Source organism: Athene noctua, chromosome 7 (assembly GCF_965140245.1).
Source record: "Athene noctua chromosome 7, bAthNoc1.hap1.1, whole genome shotgun sequence".
Lineage (NCBI taxonomy): Eukaryota > Metazoa > Chordata > Aves > Strigiformes > Strigidae > Athene > Athene noctua.
In genome coordinates this window covers 17,023,009-17,048,330 of record NC_134043.1, presented here as the reverse complement: position 1 = coordinate 17,048,330, position 25,322 = coordinate 17,023,009, and the positions used below count along the sequence as shown (strand labels likewise).

Genomic DNA, 25,322 nt, shown 5'->3' with positions numbered 1-25,322 from the left:
ACTCCTGTTCTAGGAGGGTTTTGAAGTACTGTATGTCCACAGCCAGTTTTGAGATTATCAAGCAATAAGCATGTCAGGAGACAGGGGGGATTCCACAGCCCCTGCCAAGACCCACCAGATCCTTGCATCCAGCCCTGATCATCCCAGCCACAGCCTGGCAGGGAGAAGCAATTTTTGTCAGGATAGGATTGGGCCCTGCATGATCGCCAGAGGTTACAGTCCCTTAAACCAAAGCAGAGAGCAATTTCAGAACCAACAATCAGGCTATGAGGTGCAGAGCATCCACCTCAGCTGCTCTGCCACTGCTTCAATGGGAGAGACTGGTGGGAGCAGTAACATCAGGCTGCAGGAGAACCACAGGTTTTCTCTCATGTTTGGTTTTTTTTTTTTTAAAGGGAAAAAGCGAACAAGTTATTTCTCAGCACTGAGAGACAAGCCTGCCAGTCCAGCCTCAGCAGCATTCCTGCCTAGCTCTGCTTGTTTACCACCAATAAAAAGCCCATTAGTTGCACAATGTGCCTGTTAAAAATAACTCAACAAAAAAAATCATCACTGGCAAATTAGTAAGACAGCAGGACGCGCAGACACCTCAGTGTGGTGTTATGGAAACCACGGAGGAGTCAGACTTCCCTTAGGAGTTTTTCCCAAGGAAGATGAGCCCAAAGACTTATCTCCCTTTGAGTGGACCCAGCTAATTTGAAGGGCTTGGGACCAAAATATGGCAAGTCACCCAGCCAACCAGCCCAGGGTTGTGACTTCCAGAGAGAGAAAGTAAACTCACCAGGCTCGAACGCTGCTGGTTTGTGCTAATGAAAGCACAAGGTTCCCCTCACACAGGGGCAGCCAGCAGAGAGACTGTGGTGCTCTGAGGCTTCCCCAGAACTTCACACCCCTGCCCAGGGTCTGATACAGCAGCAGCAACAGGTACTGACTCCAGCACACCTCTCTCCCTGGCCACCCAAGGACCCTGGTTTAAAAGCATCGCTGGTATAAAAACAAAAGGGGGCATGGTGTGAATCATAAGCTGCCTTCCTTCAGGGAGTGTTCACTCCTCACCAGACTCTTGTGGGCACTGCTGGCACAAGGAGAAAGACCTACACTTTCCCCATATATTTTAACACAACTGCTATAAAAAAAATACCAAGCTCCCAGCCCAGTTCCTGATCAAATGAAACACGAAACGTCGTTTTGCCATCTGCCACACCCACCATTACTCTTCAGCTAAGGAGTCCACAGTAGCACAGTTCCAACCTTGCAGACAGGGCTCAGAGTGCCTTTTCTCATCACAGCCTCCAAATTTGTGCAGTTCAGGGGTCACTCCAAAGCTGACCCTGGGATTCACATGAGCAGTGGAAAGAGTGGAGGCGCTGCCTGGCTTCCCACAACCCTCCTCAAGCATCCAGAGCCAAGGACACAAGGGGAGAGGTAAATTCAGGAAGGTGCTGCCCTGTGGGTTGTAGGCAGAAGAGCTGACGGTTTTTACAATACTGTCCCTCTTAGCAACCCCACTAGAGGCTGTGTAACCCTGGGAGCTGCAGTGTTGGTTTTCCTCCTGAGACCAGCTGCCTTACATGGAGGCTGCCCCAGCCAAACAGCCCAAATCCCTCACATTGCTGCCAACCCACCATTAACTAGTTAGGAAAAACCTGAAGATACCACTTTGCAAGGATGCAACCTAATTTTATTCACTGACTCTCTCCACAACAGCAGGGTGTCTGTGACTCCTCTGTAATTAGGGTGTTTTTACCTTTCCTCTGTGTGAGCACTCACAACCCCTTCCACGAGCCCAGCCATCCCTCTCTGCAGCCCAAGAGGATGCTCCTTTGGGAGCATGTCAAGCAGAGTTACACATTCAGGACACTGCATTTGCAAAATAGGATGATGCTCACAAAGTGATAGAAGGGGACTTCAAAAGCAGCTGCAAATATCCAAGGTGGTGCTTTAGACTGACCTTTTCACAAGAGGAAACTTTCCCTTCCCATGCCCACAAAGGAGAACAAACGTATTTTTCAGACATACGCTTGATCCTCCAGATTTGTAAGAATGAAAATGGGGTCACATTAGCAGGTGAGCAAGCACTAGGCTAAAGCTTGGCTGAAAATACAATCTCTGGATATAAGAAATAAAAACATCCACCAGCACAGAGGGTCCAGAGGATCTGTGTTCCTACAATTACTAACAGTTTTCCTACAGAGCCCTGAATACCAGAAATTCCCAAGCAAGACCCAAATGCCACATCAGAAACACTCACCATCCTCAGACTAGAGGACAACAGTGGAATAAACAACACTAACAGACTTACGTCTAGGGCAAAAAGAGCTCCTCTCAGTCTGTGAAGGAAAAACAAACAGCAAGCCCTCTTCCCACCTAACATTTAAATTCAGGTGGGACTTGATGGAGACAACGGAGGGATAAGAGCTGCAACCAAATCAGTAGCCAGTGTTTTGGCTGGCATGATGCAGATGCTCAGCTGCTTCAACTGTGATCATCTCCAGCTAGAAATAGGTGACAGTAATGCACCTTGCAGGGTCTCTATTTCTGAAACCTGCATTATGATTTTAAAGCTATGCTTAGGAACAGCTTTCCCACTGCTGACAAGCCCCTTCCACAGTGACTAAACCAGTAACGCCAATGAGATTACACTGAGGAAGTTTGTTAAGGTCCCTACCAGATATATTTTTTAACAAACTGCAAAGGAGTGTCTTCAAACTGAGCCACCAAACCTCAGTGTGCTCTGAATGCCTCACAGGGATGTGGCTGTCAGAACAAACCACAGCAGAGCTTTGCTGGACCACTCTCCATATAGAGACCTCATCAGCCATGGCTTGTGCTGGAACACCACCACCTCCAGCCCCACCAGAGTTATGTATTCCAACATCATTTTAACTAAATAGCTTATGTCAGGTATACTACTCCATCTGAAGAGTGCTTAAAATCAGACCCAAACCACCATGGCCAGTGACCCGCTCCATGCTCAACCCTGCTGCATCTAATGCATCCAAAACAATTTCAGGGAGAGGGCAGGAGGGGCGACTCTGCTCCAGCAGATTTCACACCAGATAGAGTATCGCATCATCTGCACCACTGTAACGTGATGCCGGCAAGGTACTGTCAGCCCTGCCGCTGCAGGGCAGCATGCCAGCACAAACACCGTGTCGGGTGCTCGGGCTGGTTCGACAGCAACGCAACCATATCCTCAGACCGGATCCAGATCGTGGCCTGCCAGCTGAGCTGGACGCGCGCATCTCCGGTGCCGACAGCCACAGAAACCGAGCTTCGGTTATCCCTCATCGAGCCGTTTTTGGGTGTGGGTCTGACCTCCGAGCTGGCGCAGGGGAGATGGGGATGCAAGCCCCGGGAGTTTGCAATAAAGGAGATCTGTGTGGCTGGAGAGTGCGAGGTCTCCTGGGAACAGCCCTTTTACTGGGCTCCAGATGCTGTGGAGTGATTGCTTATATGAAGGCGGGGGAGGCCTCTTTACTGTTTCTCATTTCCTCCTTTTTTGCTTCCCCCCCCCCCCCCCCCCCCCGCCCCGATTTCCTGGTTTTGTTCAGCAGCACAAGAGAGTCATTCATCATTTTTCTTCCAGCACAAGGAGTGCTCTCACCTCCCCCTCACCCCTAAATCCCTCCCCACCAGAAAAGGGCACTCGTTCACCAGCCAAAAAGGCTCACAGCAGGGAAGGCAAAGCTCCCCAGCTCCTGCAAAGAGCTACGACACAAAGGGCCACATTTTCAACTGGGTTCAGTGGGTGCCAGCCCCCAAAGGGTGAAGGCCAAAATTCAACCAGCAGAAACGCTAAGTCAGAAAACGGATATCAGCAGCGGAGGAAAGCAATTTGCACTGGTTTGAATTACAGGCAATGCAAAGCAGAGAGGAATTTGCATGCTGAGGAGACAGACAGCGCCTCAGGTAACCGGAAGAAAAGAGCTAAGAGATGAAGGTCGGCATATTTCTCAGCCCATGTGCTCTGATGGTCACTCAACTCGCTGAAACCTGGGAAAACTTTCCTTATGGAGTTGCCCCCCCACCCTCTGCAAACTGGACGGGCACTGGACCAAGTGCAGTTCAGGCCCTGCATTTGCACCGCTCTACGTGACAGCAAGCCACCAGCCCCAGCTTTGGGATGAGCTTCCAAGAAAGCCCTGTTCAGTTTGCAGCAGGGGGAAAAGGGGTGGCTACAGATACAGACACTTAACCCATCTGGAGGGTCAACTTCATTGTAGAGCTTTTCTCCAAAGTCCACTTGGGTTCACAGACACACTGCTCTCTCCATAGCTTCTTGATGGCCTCTCCTTGCCCCATTTTGGAAGGAGAGCACCAGGACTAAACCATCTCAGTACAGCTGCAGCAGAGAAGAGACGCTCTCTCCAAATGCCCTTGAGAAAGAAAGCGAGTACAAAAAGCCCAAAGTAGTTCAAATTCCTGCACACATTTTTATAAAGCAACTCTGCATTTGTATGAAAACCAGGACAGTGCAAACACCTGGGGTCTGTTTGGGGTCTTTTGTTTTGGATGATGGCCTGGAAAAAAGGAAATAAAACTGGACGTATAGAATATGTTCCAGGTTTTGGTTTTGTTTGGGTCTAATCACTTCATTAACAGCAAACAGGTCAAAAAGTCTGCCTATGGTCAAACTCAAGGCTTCTTTTTGGTCCTTTCAGAAGGAAAAATAGAAGATTGTGGTCAGTACTGGGGTCAGTTGGGTGGAGGGGAGCCTACATACCAGCAGCTCCACCGAGGAGGTACATTTAATGGCACAATTTTGGCAAGAACTGGAAGAGCAAAGAAAACACAATCCACCAAGAGCCCAGCCATTTGGGACTAAACTCTTCCACACCCACTGAGCCAGAGATCCTGGGGCTCCTGCAGCTGCTTCTCAGGAGGCTCACCAAGCCAAGCAGGATCACTGCACTCCTCCAGGGTCTCCCCCAAACACTACCAGCTGCTTACACCAACTGAAATGTCATTGTTTGACAAGACCCAAGTGTTACAGTGCGGGAACCCAGGCATCCTGTGTTCATGTCTTGGGCAAAGGAGGAGTCTGGGGCCAATTTTCACACATCCCGGCTCCATGGCTAAACTCTTTGGGGCATGCTCTTTGGGGCCACCTTTTCATTCCCTTTGCTTTCTTTAAAGATGATCAAATGGTAAAGATTTTTTGCTGCTGGTCTCCTTCAACAACTTTGCAAGCTTGTTTTTAGGTTTTTTTTGTGCTCCCAAGGAGAAACACCAACATTTAAAAGTTACCTGAATAAAACCTTATATTTTGCTCTTTTTTTCTTTTCTTTTTTTTTTTTTTAATGGTTTGACAGTCAAACTGAAATGATCAGCCCCAAGCAGGAAACAACATGTGGACTGCATCGTACTCCAAACCCAGAGCATGTCACATCCACAGCTCCCAGCCATGTTCATGCAGAACTGTGCATCTGACCCTCCCACCCAGTGTGATAGCCCCTGACTGCTCCTCTCTCTGGAGCAACAGCAGGTTTCAGCAGGTCTTCACCAAGCCAGACAGGTCAAAAGGAGCCTGTTAGCACCCCACTGAAAATATGCAAAGTAAATCTGAGAGCAGGCAAGGGGAGAGAAGGTAAGACTAGCAGAAATGCAGCAAGAGAAAACAATACAAAGACAGACATTGCAACACTTTATAGCAGGAAAAAAATAAACCTATTGACCAAAAAAACACAATGGGAAAAATATACAGGGCTCTAGGGAAAAAAGCAGCAGAGGAAGAAGGTAAGAGGGGCTGGGATGAACACCCTGGCCTGAATGCACGTGGTCAGCATGGGTATAACTGGTGCATATTTTCTTTTTGACACCAAGGAGATCCAAGAAGGCCCCCAAAAGCCTTTTGCAAATCAGGACCAAGCTCTTGACTTAGCCTGGGTGCAGCAGCTGCTGGATCATTTCTTACCCACAGGGCTCTCATCCCACAAAAATCCAAGCTTCTGCTATTGGAAAGAATATTAAAATAAACTCCAAAAAATCCCAGGGGATTTTGCATTGGAGCCTATTCAGTGTTTTCTTCATCCTGGAATCTTCAAACTAGGCAATACATAGCACCATCACGGCTTCTGTAATGTTCATCACTAGAGCAACTAGCAGGCTGTTCAGTCCAAGAAATTTGCTCTCCTGAGATACAATCCCATCACTGGGTCTTCCAGGACCAAAGGAGAAGTATACCCAAGAACAACACACCCAGTGTTACCTGCCTCAACTTCCCTGACTTCGGTGCAGCAGAGGCCAAATGCAGTTGCCCATGGCCAGTCTGTGCCTGTGGGTAGCAGAAGTACAGTCGGGGAGGGATGAGATTAATTACATGAATAACAAAGAGCTGGATGCCAGCTCCCACCCCATGTATCTCAGACAGCAGCATAGGGGATGCGGGAGGGAAGCAGGTGGCTCAAAACCCAGACGAGCTCCCAGATGAGCTAGTATTACCCTATTCCAGCTACAGACCTGCATCTTGGCCTGCAGAAGGGCCAGGAAAAGTCTTGCACATTTTCTTTAGAAAGGAGCACAACAGTGAAAAGCCCCCAGTAGGAGAGTTCTCCTTTCACAGCCTGACCTGGACCATCCTGTGTATCCGCCACAAGGGCACTGCTGCCGGGAGCCAGCTTGCCCACTTGGGGAGGAGAAAAGGGAAGTTAATTTTCACAGCCAAAAGAAAATCAAGAGTTCTTTTCAGATGGCAGGAATGTAACCGTGAGGTTTAGTCACTTGCTATTTCTGCTTCCCGGGTATGTTTCTCTACAGGAAAGCCCCTGGATAGAAGTCTCTACAGGCAACACTGCAACATGCTTGCCCAAACTTCGGTGCCTAAACCTGCTCCAAGGTCCCCATGCTGGCTGTTTGGAGAGCTGCGGGGTTTTCAGGGAGGTTCAGTCTTGCCCACTCTGTGCCTTGGCTGCCTTAAAACAGATGCATGTGTCTAGCTCGAAAAAGAGCAAACCTGCAACCCTGGCCTAAGGCTGCTCAGGGTCTGACTCACTAGCTGAAAACAGTAAAGCCCCGTTCTCCCTGTGACATGCAAGCCGGGGCATGACTACCTGCAAGCCAGGACACGACGGCAGCACTGCACTGCACCAGCCCCTGCGCTGTGCGAGGCTGGGTCTGAGCGGAGGGGAACCATCGCCATGTTCCCAGCTCCGAAATGCAGCCATTGATCACCATCATGATGGGGAAATGCATTTGTTCCATGTTGAGCTGCAATGGCAACTGATCATACCTCCTGGCGTTGCTCTTGCAACAAAGATAGCACCCCTAGCTGAATTCCCCAGCTCCATCACAGGGACAGTAGCTGATCCACCATGTCCCAGTCCCTGCCAGGCTGTGACTACATGCCCTCCAGGCACCGTGCATGCTTCCATGGGTGGAGAGAGAAGAGAGCAACCCGTCTCGGGGTTACTCCAGTACAGAGCAGACTGCACACCTTGCACAACAAGCCCCAGGTACTGGTGTCAAGCAGTCAGCTCAGCTTGGATCACACTGCTGACACTGCTCAACACGCGATTTCAGGGATTCCCAAAGTACAACCCAGTCTGCCGGCTGCTCACAGAAGTACGTTCTTCATGTGTTACTGCACTAATTGCAGTCTTGCATTGCAGAGGTTTTCTGCCACGTGGCCTGAAGCCCTACCCATTCACAGCTCTTTCCTGGACAAAATTTTAGGAACATCCCCCATTGAAAGTTTTGTATAAATCTGATGGGAGTCTACTGCTTCAAGATAAAAACTGCAAAATCTCACTGCAGACTCCACAAAGTTTCTCTGGATGTAATTTGTATGGCAGCGGGCAGTCCACAGTGGGTTGTAAACACACCCACAGGAGCATTCTCACACACACAACACTGAGCTTGATGTCAGTCTTGAACATGGGTAATGATGATGAGATACAAGATGCGTAATTTAACTGCCAAAAATGCAGCTTCATCACAGGATGCCATGGAAGGGATATGCATTCAGTTGACTATCCCTGCATAAGCAGGGAAAAGAAAAGAGAACTGGAAAAAAAAAACCAAAAACAAAACCAACCAACAACAAACACAGACTCAGTTAAATATTTATAGGGGGCCACTGCATTTCAGTTGCAAACAGTTTTTTAGGTCAGCTGGGATATTTCAGCTCTGCTAGGGCAGATCAGTTCCAGGGGACAGGACACTGCTGACAACCACAACCTGGAGACTGAACGTTTCTAGCACGTAACTCGGGGAAAAAACAGACTTGGGCAGGGTTGTTTCCACTGGTCACAGCCCAAGTGATGAGATCTCCCTTCTCACCATGCTTCTGCTCCTGGTCACACAAGGTGGCAGGAAATGGGATCAGGTAGCAAAATGTATTTGTAAGAATAGCCCCAAATTGGTCTTGTACATAGAGCTCTTCATACCTCAAAGCCTCAAGACACCACAGTGTTGTACACAGACAAGGGTTTGCTTGCCTCCCCCAGCACTTAAACCTCCACTGCTAGAAGTCAGGAGGGCAGCTTACATACAAAGAAGGTACCTCTCTGAGCAGCTAGCAGTGCTCTGGAAACCCCTGAAATCATGGGCTGAGCAGTGTCAGCACTGTGATGGGTTTCCATAGCACTGTTCCCACCTCACAAGGCTCGCTCCATACTTTTTCATAAATTCCCAGTTTGTGCACCACTGGCTACCACCTAAGGCAGGATTTCAGGCTCGATGGACCTTTGAACAGGTTGGTGTGCTGCCCGGTCACGTCTGCACTGCTGAAGCGCTTTCAGTGTGGTCTGAATTTGCAAAGGTTTCAGCACATTCAGGACCAGCCTAATGGCCAGGGGTGAAGGTAGTAAATCCTTGAAACCAGCCTGATGAAAAGAATAAACAGGGAAGCGGAGGAAAGCAATGACTGAAATCAGTAACAAACATTACTACAAAGATGGAAGCCTTCCAACTGTCTGAGATTAGAAGGATTTACGTCTGCGTTATCATTTTATACTCTTTTTATCGGGCACATTTTGTTAATGCTGAAAATTCTGTGTTTAAGCCCTTTGTCAGCTCAGCTGACCTTACTCCCTGCAGGATGAAGGTCACAATTCCCAAGAGGTCTGAGCACCAACCAAACCATGCTTTGCACAGTAGGACCTGCAGGAACTTTACCACCTCCCTGGTCAACTTTGCCATGTTGAACTCACTTCATCCAAAACAAGGGGAAAAAAAAAGCAAAGAAATCAAGCCCTGGCCAACAAAAGTGGGGTTGAGCAGACAGAAGAGGTTATTCTCAAAAGGAGAGCCCCCTATCTGAACACAGGTATCTGAAGCAATATTCACAAAGCAAACACTGGAACAACCAGCAAGCAGTGTGCATTTTGCATGCCTGCCTCTTACCAGCAGGCAAATCTCAAGACAACATCAGTGCTTCTAAAAAGGGATTCAAATAAAAGCACACAGAGTCTATGGACAATCTTTGTTTAAAAGCCACGAGAGAGGCGGTAAATTTCTACAGGCTGTTTCCCCACAAACCTAAGTAAGGGAAAGTTATCAGCTCTGGGCTTCCAAAAATATTTACTCAGTCTACCTGTATTCTGACTGCCCTCGAGCAGACCTTTCCAAAGTCCCATGCTGTCATTTTTACGGCATACCCTTGACCAAAACTCAAATGCAGAGCACCCTTTCACAAGGGTATTTCCAAGCACTTCATTACCATAGAAGCACAGTGTCCTTGCAAGGTAGGAACAGTGCTGTGGAAACCAGTCCTATGGGGAGAGGAGGCTGAAGGTGTGCAGCCTCCACTGTGCAACATTCAGGTCTCAGATCTGAACACTGCATCAAACTGAAACTGTGGGAGTTACTAAGAAGCCTAGATGAATGTCTTAAGCCAAGAGGCTGAGAGAAGACACCCTCATGGAGCAGGCTGGGGCATTTTAGTGGCTGCAATTGATCTAAAACTTGGGTTTAGATCTCATCTGGCCAAAAGCCACAGCTCGGGAAGCATGTCTGGTGGAGGATGTCGGTATACTCTGTGTGTTTCCTCACAAAGGCTTGGGATACCAGTTCTTATTTTTAGTACTATTTTCATTTCTTCATGTAATGAGTTCAGTCTTTCAGGCAGCCCTGGAGGAGCAGGAAGGACATGTCCCATAATAAAACTAATTAATTCATGTGGAATTTCTAGCCATTATTGTGAAAGTGGCCAAATTCCTCACTCCTGAAAAACTGCCAAAATGGCCATTAATCTGGCTGTGGTCACAAGCAGAATTCCTGTGGCCTCCTGCAACACCCAACCGGCCCCTGGGACAGAGACTGCAGAAACCAAAGTGGATGTTGTTATTTCCTCACACCGACTCCCACAGCCCGAGTTTTACTAAACAAGACAGTTGCCTCAGAGGGCTCCATACCAAATTCCTCCCAAGTGCCCCCAGAGCAAGCATGCCCCAGCCATGTGCACAGAGGTCTAAACCTTCCTAGACCTCCTAAATCAGCTTAAATCTGGCATTTTGGCATTATTCAAAGCTCTGCAGACCAACTGTTTTCACCTGTCCAGCCTTGGCCGTGCTCTCAGTGACAAGTGCCCTGTCAGGAGCAAGGTACCACATTTGTCCTGGAGACATCAGAAGTTGTATTTCCACCACCCGACTGAGTGTGGTAGGAGGATGAGCTTTTTGGGCCCCATCTGCAGGCAATGGGAAGCCAGGCTCCTCCACAGAGAAATTCCAGGCAAGAATCTCATCAACCAAAATCCCTCAATAATGCACAAGAATTAATGGAATCTGTCTCGCTCCCTGCAAGCTGGGGGTGACAGGGTCTGTGGGGCCTGGCAGGGAAAAAAAGCATGAAATAAACTTATTTTAGGCAGTAAAATCAATGACAACAAAATGACTCACAACACCCACAGGGAGCTGACCTGTTGTGTAAGAAGGGCAACGTTTTGCCATAGTCTCATCTTCCTCTTCCAATTCTGCATTGCTCTTTAAATTCAGTGATAGATTAGAGGGTTAGCCTCTAAATAGTACCTCTAGTGCTGTCGCACCACCAGTCCCAGGAATGGCAACATTCCCTGAATACCACTAGAAGTCCAATCTGCCCCAAATGTCCTGTGTACTGGACTACCTTTAACAACCTGGATTTCTAACAGTCTAAACAAAATCCTCCCAAAATCACCTCTGCACAAGCCATGGAGGCAGCACTGTTCACCATGGCCAAAGGAAAAGGTTCCCTACCATAGCCAACCATTGCTTTAGGCCTTCTCATCCCATTTTCCATCATGGCAGATGATTTACCTGTCCACTCACACCACAGTCAGATCAAGATGGTGCACCAGTGATTTCCCTGCCATTATATCAGTCTGGTTCATATGATGTTCAGAAGAAAGGGAAGTACCCTCTACACGTCAGGGACTGTATCAAACTCATGGCCCTTGGTTAGTGGTGGGTACTATGCTAGAAAAAGAATGGCTGTTGGAGCCCAGCAGTGCAGAAAGTGAGAAGGTTCCACCACAGGAACGTTGCCCTTGACCAGCTGGACTAAGAGATGCCTTTTCAGAGCCTGGGATGGAGCCTGGAGCAGTTCTTCCAACCTTAAGAAAGCAGTGGTTAGTGTTATCAGTCAGCATTTTCCTCACACTGGTTCAGCTGCAAACCTAGAAGAGCAAAGCAGCTACCATGTGGAGGGTGGATGGCAGGACCCCTGACAAGTGATCCCAAGAAGCAAGACATGATTCACCACTATAACTGGCATTTGTCTTTAGCACAGGCACTGCAGGGTGAGTGAGGAGGACCAGGGGGCACAAAAAAGAGCCACAGAAAGCCCTGGGGCTGTTGGGTTAGCCTCACTGCGAACAGAAGCACCATGGTGGCCAACCACTCCAACCCTACAACCTCCACATCAAACTCTCCTGGCAGCCAGGACCCAGAAGAAACAAACCAGGCACCCTGGAGAGCCCCTGAGCCAGCTGCTTTGGATTATCCACAGCCTTGGTAGATACAAATCCCTGCTGGGGCTACGGGGCAGAGCCCCAGCACCAGGTCTGGGCTCCAACAGTGTGGGAGGATGGAACCCCATGCCAACCACCCCTCCCGCTCCTCCTCCTCATGCCATTCCTGTTCGCTAAACCTGAGTTCCTCTCCCCGATTCTGCTTGCTTTTGAAGTGCCAGATGAAACAGCACCAGATGGAGGCGAGCCGCTCGCCCGCTGAAAGCAATGAGAGACGAGCGTTTCCACATGGGCTGTGTGGGAGGGCTGCCATCGCACCGATTGCAAACCCTGCATCTCCCTTCAGCTCAGCTTGCAGCCGAACGGCGTGCCGAGCACTACAGACAAAACCTGGATTTAAACACAAAATGACCCCCAAGCAACTTTCCAGATGAAAAAAAAGGTCAGATTCTGGCCAGTTTCACTGCTTCTGGTCTTCTGCAATCACTAGGGCCGCTCCCATCGAGAGCAAAACTTGGGACTTCTAAAATACAGGGCACACCCTACACTGCAGGAGACAGGTCACACTGGGGGACACACAGCTGATCTCTGAAGGTACCAAAAAGGTCTTCAAGGATACCCAAAACCACCAAAACACCTTCAGCAACTCACTGTGCCCACCAGTCCCCTCAGACTGAACCAGCAAGCACTCCTGAGACATGGACATCAGGTGCCCACCCTTTTCTATTTTTAAAACAGCAAGAGGAAAATACGGCAAGGTTATCAGACAACCTCCTCACCAAGCCAAGAGAAGTCTATTAGCAGGGACTGCGTTTTCTACAACTAGCCAAAAGATGTGAGATCAGACTGCCCTGGCTGAAGTCTGAAAAGCAAGATCTTATGGGGAACTCTTGCTGTGGTCTGGAGGAAAAATACTGGGCAAAACTTCATTAATTCTCCCAACAGGACTATAGGACTCTCCAACAGACGACATCATTCAAGTGACTGCAACATAATGTCACTGTTGTAGGCATCCTGCATCACCTGGCTACAAGGACAAGCTGCAAGGAAGCACAAAAACTCCTCTCTAAAATTCCCTCCAGTCAGTACGGTGTTAGAAACATTATTGACTTCAAAGGCAGAGCACTAGAACTCCCCTCATCCCACCTGAGCTGGTTTATCTGCAGAAAATATTAAGGAAAAGCAGGGACTTCAACACGGTCCAATTCCCACCAGTGCTTTGTGTCACTCTCAATTACAGTCCAGAATGAAATACCAAGAAATTGTTCCTCACAGGCGGCAGAATTAATGGGATCTTTGACTACAGAGAGCACCAGGCAGTGAACTTGGTCCCTTACCAGCCACGAGGCACAGTGCAGCTTTCTTCAGAATAAAAGCTGCAATGTCAAAGGATAGTTTAAGGCTTATAAAAGTGACCTGATGTTTCCTAGTATTCCAGTCCGTAAGAAAGGCACACGATTACTGACCCTTCCTTTCAAAACCAATTTATTCCTACCTAAGCTGATGAAGCAAGAGACTTTATCTTCCCACTCGTATCTAGCTAAATTACGTGTGGGGCAAAACACTGAACAGAAGACAATCAATAACGCAGTTACAACAAGCTGCCAAATGCTGGGCTGCAGCAAAGCTCCAATAACTGTGCACTAACCTCTTTGCCTAGGATAGCCTCCACATCACGATCGCTTGTAATTAGATGTCAACTCATTTAATGAGGTCACGCTTGGCCAGTTCATGAACGAGAAACACCTCCTAGCTTGGTGGCAGTGACTGCTAAAAGTAGGCAAAGACGTTTCAGTCAGACTCGGTCTGCTGAAGCTAGTTTGTCTTTGTGGAAATAATAGTAAAACTGGATTTGCAATCTGCTAAACTGGCAGAAAACTCATTCCAGAAAAGTGAAGATTTGGTTCGGTTAACTCCTTATCATGGCTCACCCATGGTCCAGACAAAGACCAAGACCAGTATGACGAGCACGAGGATGTGCACCAGGACAGAGAGGGCGTGGGGCACGACTGCCATGAGATCAGCTCAGCAGGGATGAAAGGCAGGCAAGAGTAACCTTCCCAACATGTTAGGACCCATAGCAAGGATTTTTCCTTCTTTCCCAAGTCCACACCTGAAGACGCACCATGGTTAGCCTCCAAATCCCATAGCATGCTCAGCACCCATGAGGCAGCATGTTGTTGCCTGGCACAGAGCAAAGGGACACATAACAGAGCTCCCTCCCTGAGGCAGACATGGAGCACTAGGGCAGCTTTCTCCACAAGGCCAATGCCATCAGGTAAAGCCTCACTCTTCCACTGAGGACAAACGTGGCTCTTCTGGCAGATGCCAACAGTCAGCAAGGACAAGTTGGAAAGCCCAGCCCAATGTGTTCAGTATGTGTTGCTAAAGAACATCCTCAAAAGCGGTCACACACGCACTGTTTCAGGCAGAACCTCCCCAAGGAAGAGCCAGGGGTGAAGACAGGGGGATGTGATAGTGGAAGCACATGCAATGGCAATGGCTTTGCATCCCTCTGATACTGAAAGGGTCTGCTAAGCAGCCACTGAATCGAAGTTACGTATTTCACCCTGACTCAAGGAAAGAAACCAGGAATTCTTACACCTGGAAACTCATTACACCACCAAGCTCAGCCCTCTTCCTGTAACAAAATACTTTAAAAGCATCCTTACATTTTACCTTGGACTTACTCTGTCTGTCTAGAGCAAAAGATCCTCCCTGAAGGAATCAGAGCCCCAGTAGGAAAGGCAGATGTGACCATGCTCAGAAAGCTGGAATTGCCCGATCCAAGCAGAAATGCAAAAAATCCACCAAGGAAAACTGCTGTTCCTTGTAGCTCCTTAGTGCTGATCACGTGAGCAGGAAAAGCAGGTATAGTAGAGTGCTGCTGGCTGCTGGGCTGCAACCCTGCCTTCACAGATCCAATCCTGTTCATGGGTAACAGCGACAGCTGCCCATTGGGCAGATAAATTAGCCCCAGCTAATACTGCAGCCAGGTCTAGTACAGAGCTATACACAAACACACCTCTTGCATTCCAGTTTTCACTGTTTTGCCTCCCGAATTGTTTATCTCGGCTCAATTCCTGGATGTGGATAAAACAAACGACATGGACTTTCTCACAGATGGGGCTTCTCGCTGTTCCCTTGACAAATACCATGCTCAGCGAGTATGAGCCTGGAACCCAGAGGAAAGGAAACAACTGCAAAGGGCAAGAAGGAAATGGATCATTTGCAAAGGGACAGCATGAAAACACATTTCTCCTTTGGGCCAGAGCCTTGAAATCTTCCCAGGCTCCCCCCTCCCTCCAAACCACCATTTTCACACTGCTATCACCTCCACCACAGCAAACTCTAGTGGGACTGGAGCAGGAAATAGCATCATATTCAAGAAGCTGATCCACAAAGTGTTATTTATTGTCTTAAAGATGATAGCCAGCCCAAGGCCCAACCAGGTTAGTTCTTGACCAAGACACAGCTGCCACGAAGGAGCTTGCAGACCTGGTCCACCTACTGGCAAAGCCCCAGAGGCAGAGAGGACAGATGAGCTGTGTGGTTTTTAAATTCATCCCTAGAGTTGTTCTTCACTGCATTTCACTTTCAATAATTTCTTCCAAGGCAAGGAGGTCTGCAGAGATTGAGTTTATCCTGGGCAGAGCTGCTGCAGTGGCTGTGGACATACTAACACACACCTGTGAATTCAGTTCTTGCAGTTGGCTTCTCTGATGTCTAGTAATGTCCAAGGTTGCATAAGCCAGGCTGAATGTCTGGTTGCAGCACTCATAACTAACCTCCATTATGCTTATGTGCTTCTGCCTCAAAAGGCATCTAGCACAGGACAAGGGGGACACTCATAGCCTGGCTTTCCTCTACCCCTCACCCACTTTCTAGCTACACAGTGCCTTCAGCACATCCACTGCTGCATTAGATCTGGTCAACTTGACTGACAGGGTCAGAAGTTGTGGGGGCAGAAGGACAGATACACACATGCACATGCAGATCATGACAAATGCTTCCTTTCCATATAAAAGCAGGAGAAAAGCAGAAGTCTTCCTGGCAATTCAGTGGACATGAAAAATGCACTCAACATTACTGGCATGATTTTCGAGTTGCTGTTAAAATTCCACTTACATTATGCTACCTCCAACCTCAGAGTCTTCTGTGTTTTGGAGCAATACATTAAACTGTCTTTTAGCAGCTGCCTGCCAAGGGGAAATGGAGGTTTTGACATTTGACCCATAAGGAAGGATGTGTGGCATTTGGGGCTACCCAAATAAGGATTTTAGTTGGATGCTAAAACAAGCTGCGTTTTTAACAGTTAACTATTTTGACGCTGTTTCTGTGTCATGGGAGTTCAAAGTGGAGTCCCTGACCAGGTGAATGAGGCAACCCCAGCCCTGCAAGCTCAAGTTTGCCTGGGGCCGCATTCTTTGCACAGCTCTCTTTCCATTTGGAAAGGTTACTTTGCACTGGCATAGACTAAAAAAACCCACATTTGTTTTAATAAAGAAGTGAGACTCCAAAGCACAACTCAATAGCCAGCAGTGAGTTCTGAAGCATATCCCACTGAATTAGTACAAATATCCCAACAACAAAATAAAACAATACTACAAAACCAACTGAACTGCACTAGCAAAAGGAAGAAAAATTCCCTTAACTGGTCAGCTTTGAACAGTGGCTCAAGAACTTTTTTGCAGAGTGGAGCAAGTTTTATTTCTAGGACCTTGTCTCCATTAGGAGAAAACAGATATCCTTCAGCTATTCTCATAACTTGGGCAAGACAATTTAGGACATTTGCAGACATTGCTAAGCTCTGCCCTCCTCTACCTCCTAGCCCAAGTTCCCTCCTTGAAGCAGCACTGGCACCCTGCTGTACCTTGAGCCAGTTCAGGTCACTGATATGACAGAAAACGATTGATTTGTTTCCTGGGGCTGGCTTTCTGCAGGATTAACTCCTGAACTAGCCTGCTCTGACATAAGGTGAGAGCTAAACCCAGGAGAAGGAAGGCAGAAGGATATTACAGCCGAGAGCTGGACAGAACCACACAAACACCTGATTCAAGTTCATGATGACCAAAGCAGAGGGCAGCATCCCCACCCTCCAGCTGAGATTGAAGAGGTTGAGAGACCTCAATGGTACCTGAAACACCTCTCAAAGCACATTGTGCCTCTAGGACCCATCTGGTCCTGGACCACCCTAGCCTTGCTTGGAGAGAAGATGGCTATCAGGGACTGGGATCTTATCTGCCAGGACACGGGCTGCTTATACAACATACAGACAGTTCTCACTCTGCTCCCTGTGTCCCGGTGGACTCGGGCACATTGATTAGTCCACCTGCAAAACAGCATGCTGTTCTTGCCGAGGTGCTGAAAGAATAAACACGCTCGAGACTGGCATGAACTCTGCGAGCTTCGCACGCACAGCAACAACCCTCTGTCCCCAGTGCAGGCGGTTCCACTCAGCAGTACATAAAGTTTGTTACGCGATGACCTGAAATAAACTGTAAAAGAGTGTGGTGCAGTGGCATCGAAACTATTTCAGAGGCCCTGATCCCTGGAGGTGCTGAGCCTCTGTCTCGCTCCCTCCACTGGTGGGAGTTCGTGCACTCACCTCCCCGGGGGGTAGAAGTTCTCAGCCTGATTTCCACAGACAGCTGCTATTTTGTTCCAACATTCCCAACATCTTCAAAATACCCAAAACCTCTTGTGCAATGAGCAACATCCCCTGCTTCCTAGCTACATGGTGGTTTATGTTACTTTCCGCCTACAACCCTTTCAGGATTGGCTTTACAGAGTGGAAGACTAAACAATGCTGGAGCCACAGCAGGAGAATTTGCAGAGTTTTATTCCTTGTTTCATTTGGGCAATCCTTCTGCCTCTCATCAGGGACAAAAAAACTTGCCAACCTCTTAATTTAGGAATAGCACGAGCTCTGCATTCCAGTCCTGAATCAGCCAAAGGAGCCTTTTAAAGCTGGAAAGGGGAAAAAGGGCAAATACCTTTAAGCACATAAAAAAAAAAAAAAAAAAACCAAAAAAAAAAAAAAAACCACGCTTCAACACCTGCCTTTTTCAGGCAAAAACCTGCTTTTGGGGCACTCTTGAAACTAGCTTGACATCAGCATTTGAAAGCGAATTCCTATCCCTGCTCTTTTGGGTGCCAGACTGCTTTCCCTGTCACTGCTTTAAATGAAAAGCAAACTCTCCCTCATATATGTTTTGCAGGCACGCTGCAGATGGAAGCGATGCTGTGAGTCTGAAGAGAAGAGCATGGAGTGAAGCTGGCAGATTTGGGTTTTGTTTTTGTTGTGGGTTTGGTTGTTTTGGTGTTTTTGTTTGGGTTGTTTTGGGTTTTTTTGTTTTTTTCTAATGGCTACAACAACCTGTTAAAATTTTGTAATCTGAAAAGAGCAAACCCTTTTCTGGATGTCCAAGCTCCTCTGCCAAGACATGCTTGACTATGAATATTCCAGCTGCATGTTTCACATCATGCTGGTTAAGGATGTGCCAGTATTTTTATTATTCACCCCCTATGGACATTACAGAGCACCACATACATTAAAAAGTTCTTAAACTGTGCTATTTATGTGCGTGTGTATTACACACAGAGATACGGTCAAATAAATCACATCCATTGTAAAGGACTAAAGATAATAAAATCAAGCAAAATACCCACTGAAGTAACATAATTCTGAAATAAAGTCCATACAAGCAAAAAAAGCAGCATTAACTTAGAAAATCACCTCTCAACCCAACACGGCAATGCTGTCTGCACATCCCCCTCCCACCAACTTCTTGTAAAAGCATAAGCCTGGAAGTCAGCACCAGATTCCTTAAATCTAAATGCCCTTGGCTTCTTCTGGAGAGTGTAAAATTCACTCCCTTGACACTCATATTCTGTAGTCAAGCAAGACTTCACATCAACGTGTTCTCCAGACTCCCGGCTCTCCCACAGCTCTTCGCAGCTGGGCAAAGGAGAAGGGACAGGAGTGGGGACAGGAGCGGGGACTGCAGTGGTCACAATCTGGGTGCACAGAAGCAGCGGCTTGCAATGTGCAAAGTTTTCCCAGCTGCTGGTTTTTCTTCACTCCCCTCTCTCCATCTCTGCCCCTCGAGTGGAGCAGCGTGCTCAGGCACTCAGAGCAGCGTGCACGGGTACCCGGCTGTGCTCCCATCCTCCCGGGGAGCAAAGCTCAGAGGTACAGCCTGGTCCAGAGCCTTTTAAAAAAAAAGCCTCAACAAGAGGGAAGGAAGGGAATTCAAAGTCGTGCTGCCGAACTAGTTATGCGAACAGGGTCAGAGCCCCAGTCATAGCCAGGGGAGCAAAACCAGCAAGGAGGCAGAAATCTAGGAGGGGTGATTTCAAAGGAGAAAGTGCTGGTTTTCACTCCCAGACCTGATTCGGCAATTTTCAACACTCCACGGAAAGGGAAAGAGTTGCGGCCGATCGCAAGGGAAAGGAGGCATTAATAAAACCAAGCTCTGCCGTATGGGCATCCCCAGGAGCGCTCCCTCCCACAGCAATTGCAGCAACAGGTCAGGAGCCTGCTGGCGTCCCCGTCTTTCTGGCTATGCCCTCAGGGGATGCTCCTCTTCCCCCGGCACCCAGTGCCTGGCCCAGAGGGGGCCAGGACCCCACGGGAGCCGGCAGCGGCCACCCCGTCTCCAAGGTGGACTCCGCTGGGAAGGCAGCGATAGGGAACGGGCTCCCCGCATAGCAGGACCCCCGCAGCCCCTCAGCCACCCCTTCCCACCAGGCAGCACACGGTCCTCCCACACGGCCTCTCCCCCTATCTTTGGGGTATCCATCACCCTTCAGGGTGATTTTACTCCCCCACCAAACCCAAATCTGAACCCCCACCTCCCTCTATTCCCCGAAGGACTCCCCTTCCCCTCAGCTACATTTCCCCAAACTTTACCTTTATCTGCCCCCATGGATTTTCTTTTCTAGAAGATGCCACACTCCACTCTGCCCCCCGGGGCAGCCCCTGCATTCCCCTCCGTTACAGCCCACCCCAGGGTTCCTGCCCCGTGCCGAGGAAACCTCTCTAACCCTCAGGATAGCTGCACCCCCAAACACCCCATTTTCCCCACACCCCTAGGGATGCACTCACGCTCCTTCCCCCCCCCCCCAGCGCCCCTCTCACCCCTACCCCTCCGTCCCTCCCTGGACTCTCTCCTCTCGCGCTGGGACACCCCTTTCCTGCCCTCCCCAGGGGTTCCTCTGCCCCGGGAAGATCCCCTTCAGGCCACCCTTCAGGATCCCTTCGTCCCCTGGACGTGCCGTCTCCCCTCTCAGTCCCGGGTGCCCGGTGCGTGGTGCCCGGTGCGCCGCTCACAGTGCCCTGTCCCCGGTGCCCGGTGCCATCCCCAGGCGGGCCGCGCGGTGCCCGGTCCCCAGCACGCCGCGCAGGGCGCTCGGTGCCCCGTCCGCGGTACCCGCCGCCCCCGGCGCGGGGTGCGCGGTGCCGGGCGCTGCTCACCTGCGGGGCGCTCGGCGCTGGCGCCGTACTCGGCCGTGTCGCGGCGGCGGGCGCAGGTGCCCTGCCCCTGCACCAGGGCTTGGAGGGGCAGCTCGGCGCCGGGGTCGGGGTAGCAGCGCAAGCCGGCGGCGCAGCGCGGCGTGTAGACGCCGCACGGCTCGGCCTCCAGGCGGGCGCACACCGGGCAGCAGCCGCAGCCCGGCTCCCGCACCAGCTCGGGGCAGGGCGGGCGGGCGGCCGGGGGGCAGGCGGCCAGGCGCTCCGCCGTGCAGGGCGGGCAGCGGAACAGCACCTCGGGCAGCGCCGGCCCCGCCAGCGCCAGCGCCGCCGCCGCCGCCGCCACCAGCAGCCGCGGCCAGGCGGCCCGCGCCGCGCCGCCGCGACCGACCCCGCCGAGCGCCATGGCGGGACTGACGGGCGGCGGGGCCGGCAGGTGGACGCGCCGCTCGGCCCCCCGGCGGCGCGGCGCGGCGCGGCGCGGAGAGGAGCGGAGCCGAGCGGAGTCGAGCGGCGCGGCACGGCACGGCACGGCACGGCTCGGCGGCACGGCTCGGCGGCACGGCGCGGCTCGGCGGCACGGCGCGGCACGGCGCGGAGCGGCGCGGAGCGGCGCGGAGCGGGGCCGGGCGCGCCGCGGCGCCGCCGGGTCCTAGAGCCGCCCCGCGCCCGCCCGCCCCGCGGGGGTCGGCGCTGCCCCGGAGGGGAGAGAGGAGGGGGGGCTACCCCAAGAGGGCGTCGGGGGATGCCGCGCAGGAGGTGGGGGGTGCCCCAAAGGGGAAATGGCGGGGGTCCGGCCAACACGGGGAGAGGGCCTGCGGCAGCGCGAGTCCGGGGCTGCCCCCACGGGGGATGGGCATCGGCCTCGCAAGCGGGCTGGGGTCTGCCCCGGTGGGTAGAGCGGGGCCAAACCCGGAGGGAATCGAGTCCTGCCCCACGGAGGGGGTTGGGGCCTGCCCCGCAGAGACACCCAGTACAGGGAGGGGTGGAGATGCTGCCCCACGAGAAGGTGGGGTCCTGCCCCACACGGACACCCGGTGCTGGCGGGGGGGAGCCGGGTTATCTCCACAGCCCCAGAGAGAGCCGAGAGAGGGGCTGGGGGGAGGTGAGGCCCCACTCTCACCCCGTTGCCCCGGAATTGCCAGAGCCAGGTCCCGCCACGGGGATGGGGGGGCAAAACCTGGGCACAGGGCCAGTCCCACCATCCAGCCCCCCACCCAAGGCTGGGCCTGGGAGCCACCCTGCCTCCGTGGGAGCAGGACCCTGCGGTCGCCTGAGCCCCCTTGGAGAGGCAGGGCCCCGTGCCCATGGGGCTGCCCGCATCTCCAGCCTGGCTGCCCACAGGGCATTTACACCCCCAGACCAAAGCAGCAGGCTCAGCGCTTCCCCTGTGGCACTGCCCTGCGAGGGTGCCTGAAAGCCGGGGTACAAGCCAGGGTGCAGAGGCAGAGCTCTCTGGGCTTTGGGGTTTTGGTGTGAAATACCCATTTCAAACCCTGTCACGCTCCTATCCCTGCTGCCAACTCTCACAGGCCATGCAAAGGATTTTGAATACAAGGGGTATTACGTGGAGGTGACTTTTTTCCGCTAATAAAAAATAATAGCAACAAAGCCAAGGGAATGCAACTGAACTAATGAAGCTGGAAAATTCGGTTAATATCATCATGGGATTGTATGGTTAAAGTCAGGCACTGAGATAGCCTGAGTTCCCTCAGTCATGGGAATGTCAGCTTTGGGGCACTTAACATTTGCTGCTGTAGTTTTCTGTTGGTTTGTGTTTGTTTTTTTCAAATTAAGAAAAATGCAAAATGCTGCTGTTGATGACTCGTGTGGCACAACTTTCAGCACAGGATTACTCATGGCCCTGGAGTTATACAACAACATGTTTGTTTGTGGGATCAACAAGCACAGGGTGGGACGATGGTCTGCAGCATTCAGCACACTCTGAAATCACCGTGATAACATCCTGGGACCAAGCACGCGGTCCCATCCCGGTCCCTGGGTCTTCCCAAGCAATTGCTCGAGTTTTACAAGAGTTTCATCAAGCATGGTCCCTTTCTTTGGCTGCCCACCACGCTGCAGATAACTTGATGTGGAAGAGCTGCCCATTTGCTTTACTTTTTAAAGAAAGTACCATTGCTTGTTTGCACATTGCTTAAGCTGAACTGTGATTTTAACCATCCCCATTTCACTTCTGGAGGAATTCAGTTAGTTTTGGGGTCCCTGTAGCAGCAGCACTCATTGCTGCTTGCAGCACTCATTGCTCTGAGTGTAGGGGACTCCGAAACTCCAAGCCAACAAAAATGTTCCCCTGAAATTAGAAGCAAAGAACAAAAATATTTTTATTCCACTTCACGTTACAAAATCCTTTTTTGTATTACAGAACCCAAATTTCAGCCCAAGTGACTCAAGGAAGTCTCTTCAAGAACACACACACACAAAAAAAATATGTAGAAAAAAACCCAGCATAGACTTTGCATTCGTTACTCCCACAAATCGCAAAGTGGGAAAACGGGATGCACAGCCCTGCACACAAGCAGCCCCTCAAAAGCCTTCCTTTAAAACAGATTTGCCAGCAGATGTTCAATAGAAAATGGAGTGAATTATTTTCACTGCACACTCACGACTTCTTGTGGATGGGGGGAAGGAGGCTCTCGGTACCTTTTTTATGATCTGCCGTTGACTTCACTAATGACTCACATTTGGTTCCAATGAGATATTTTCATATGACTAATGAATCTATATTTGGAGGCATAAGAGGGTTTGGCTAATTATCTGTTGCAGTCAGTTAAATATTCCAAGTATTCAAAATAGGTTTTCTTCCAGTGGCAAATGTTATGCCCCCACGGTCTGTCTTCTCCCAGTGCTTTAAAATCAGCCCGGCACTTTGACTCGTACCAAGCTGACATCTGGGTTTCTGCATGTGTAAGCACAAGAGATGGCCTGAACTTAATTATACAGCGATCCAATCCTGCATTTTTTAGGTGGCCAATAGGTCATTCCCCAAGGGACGATTTAAACCCGATTTTTCAACACGCACTTGATGCTTGCAGCGGCCCGTTTTGCTGGGGGCATTTACTGGGGTGCCATTAATAACTCCTGGCAGGGGCAAATTCCTTATGAGCACCGGTGTGTAGGCTGCTTGTGCACAAATCATTTTTCCACAGGGAGGGCTCGAAATCTGATGAGAGAAGGGAGAGAGGAGGGGGAGGGAAGGGGCTCCATCAGCTCAACTGCCTGAATTGCAGGAGGACATAAAACATAATGATCCTGGAGGGAAAGAAACCGTACGCAGCTCAGATGTGGGAACGAGCCAGGATTTCCTGTTCATATGCCTCTTTAGTAGGTGCTCGGGCTGTTCTCCTTCTTTTATCGCCGTCATTTTCTTTGTCTGCCACCGAAGCAATAACGCCAGTGCAGATACAATGGATCAGATGTTCCCCCTGCCCCTGCTGCTGCAGCCCTCAGCCGGGAGACCTCTCTGTGCCACTCTCCAACTTGAGCAGAACAATAAAGAAGATTTTACAGCTGTTGTGGGGATGGGGGGAGGCGGGGAGGCAGAGGGAAAACAGCTTGAGTGCCCGTGGCCAGCTATAATTTCTCCAGTGGGTCTTTGCTGACAGTTTTAGGATTAACAAGTGAGCTCTGTTCACAGGCATTTACCCCTCTGGATAAGCTGGCCTGTTTGTTCTCAAGGGTTTATTTTACCCTACAAAATATGGCATTGCCAAACAGATGTAGGCTTGTTCCTAGAAAGGCAAGTTATAGCTGAAGCTGCATCTCACAGAGGCTTTAGCCCTTGGAATTGTTTGGAAATGCTACAGTATTCCTCTGACCCTTTTCAGGGCAGTTTTTTCCCACAGACGTGCTGGTCGATTCTTTTATGGCTCTGTCCTTTGTCAAGGATGAATTAGGAAAAATAAACTTGCAAACAAAAAGTGGAGGCCCAGCACGGAGATCCTCTTGCTCCCAATGATTAAGAAGTGTTTTACAGCTCGGGGCGGGGGAAGGGGGGAAGAGAAAACAATATGTTCTCCTGAATTTTTCTTTCCCTCATTTTTAGCATGGTGGGTAATGGGGGGGAGGGGGAAGAAAAAGAATAAAACAGTCTTACTATTTTTAAAGGCCCCCTTTTCAATAGACTGGCACGAAGTGCTTTACGGTGAGTGCTGGAGAAAGCCTCCAGTGTCCCAGAGCTGCCATGGGGAGGGGCAGGTGATGAGAAAGGGAAGACTGAGAGGAGGAAGGCTGTGAGGATGCATGCTGGGTCGAATGTGAGTATTTGGTGGCCAACATCTTGCTTTCTACCTGGAGATTTGGCCATGAGTAAAAGTTTGCTGAGGGCTGGGATCTGGGAACTGCCACTGATGAAGCACCGAGGACAGCAAGGGGGTTGCAGGGGTGAATGGCCAAGGTCAGGGCAAGTCGGTAGTGGGGGCAGAAAGAGCTCTGCCTCGATCCCTGTCCTCTGCAGGGGAAACCTCATCTCCCTCTCAAAAGGAACAAAATAGCCTTAAAATCCAATTATGGAGATGCCAAGTCTCATCACAAGACATGTGTGCGTTCATGGTCTCAGGTGATGCCCTGCCTTTGCCAGCAAGCATGTTTTTCCCCTCAGCAGCAGGTCAAGCATGCTGCTGGAGTTTTGGAGGCCATATCCCCACCTCACCCACAAGCCTAGCTCCTTTTCCCTACACTGGCATTTGGGACATGGCTCCCTCTCCCCCCGCCCCAAGCTCCCTAGGCCCATAGGTGCCTGGCAGTCCAGCCCTACCCCGCCTTGTCCCTGGCCACAGGAGCAGGGAAGGTGGCACTAACCTGCCTCCAGACACCCCAGTTCAGCAACTTTGCCCACTAAATTGGGGTGATGGGAGTGTGCTGAGCAGGGCACTGCATGGATGGGGGAGGCAGTGTGACACCCACTTGATCCAGCCTGCCCACAGTGCTAGCTGCTCC

General features: G+C 50.5%; 1 protein-coding gene across 1 annotated transcript in view; it reads right to left on the bottom strand.

Annotated features, from left to right (window-relative positions):
* Positions 1–20,772, bottom strand: part of IGFBP2 (insulin like growth factor binding protein 2) — a 64,238-nt gene extending 43,466 nt beyond the window's left edge. The window contains exon 1 of the mRNA XM_074911304.1: positions 20,370–20,772. Within this exon, the coding sequence (XP_074767405.1) occupies positions 20,370–20,772 (403 nt within the window). The remainder of the gene's footprint in view (positions 1–20,369) is intronic.
* Positions 20,773–25,322: the final 4,550 nt, after the last annotated feature.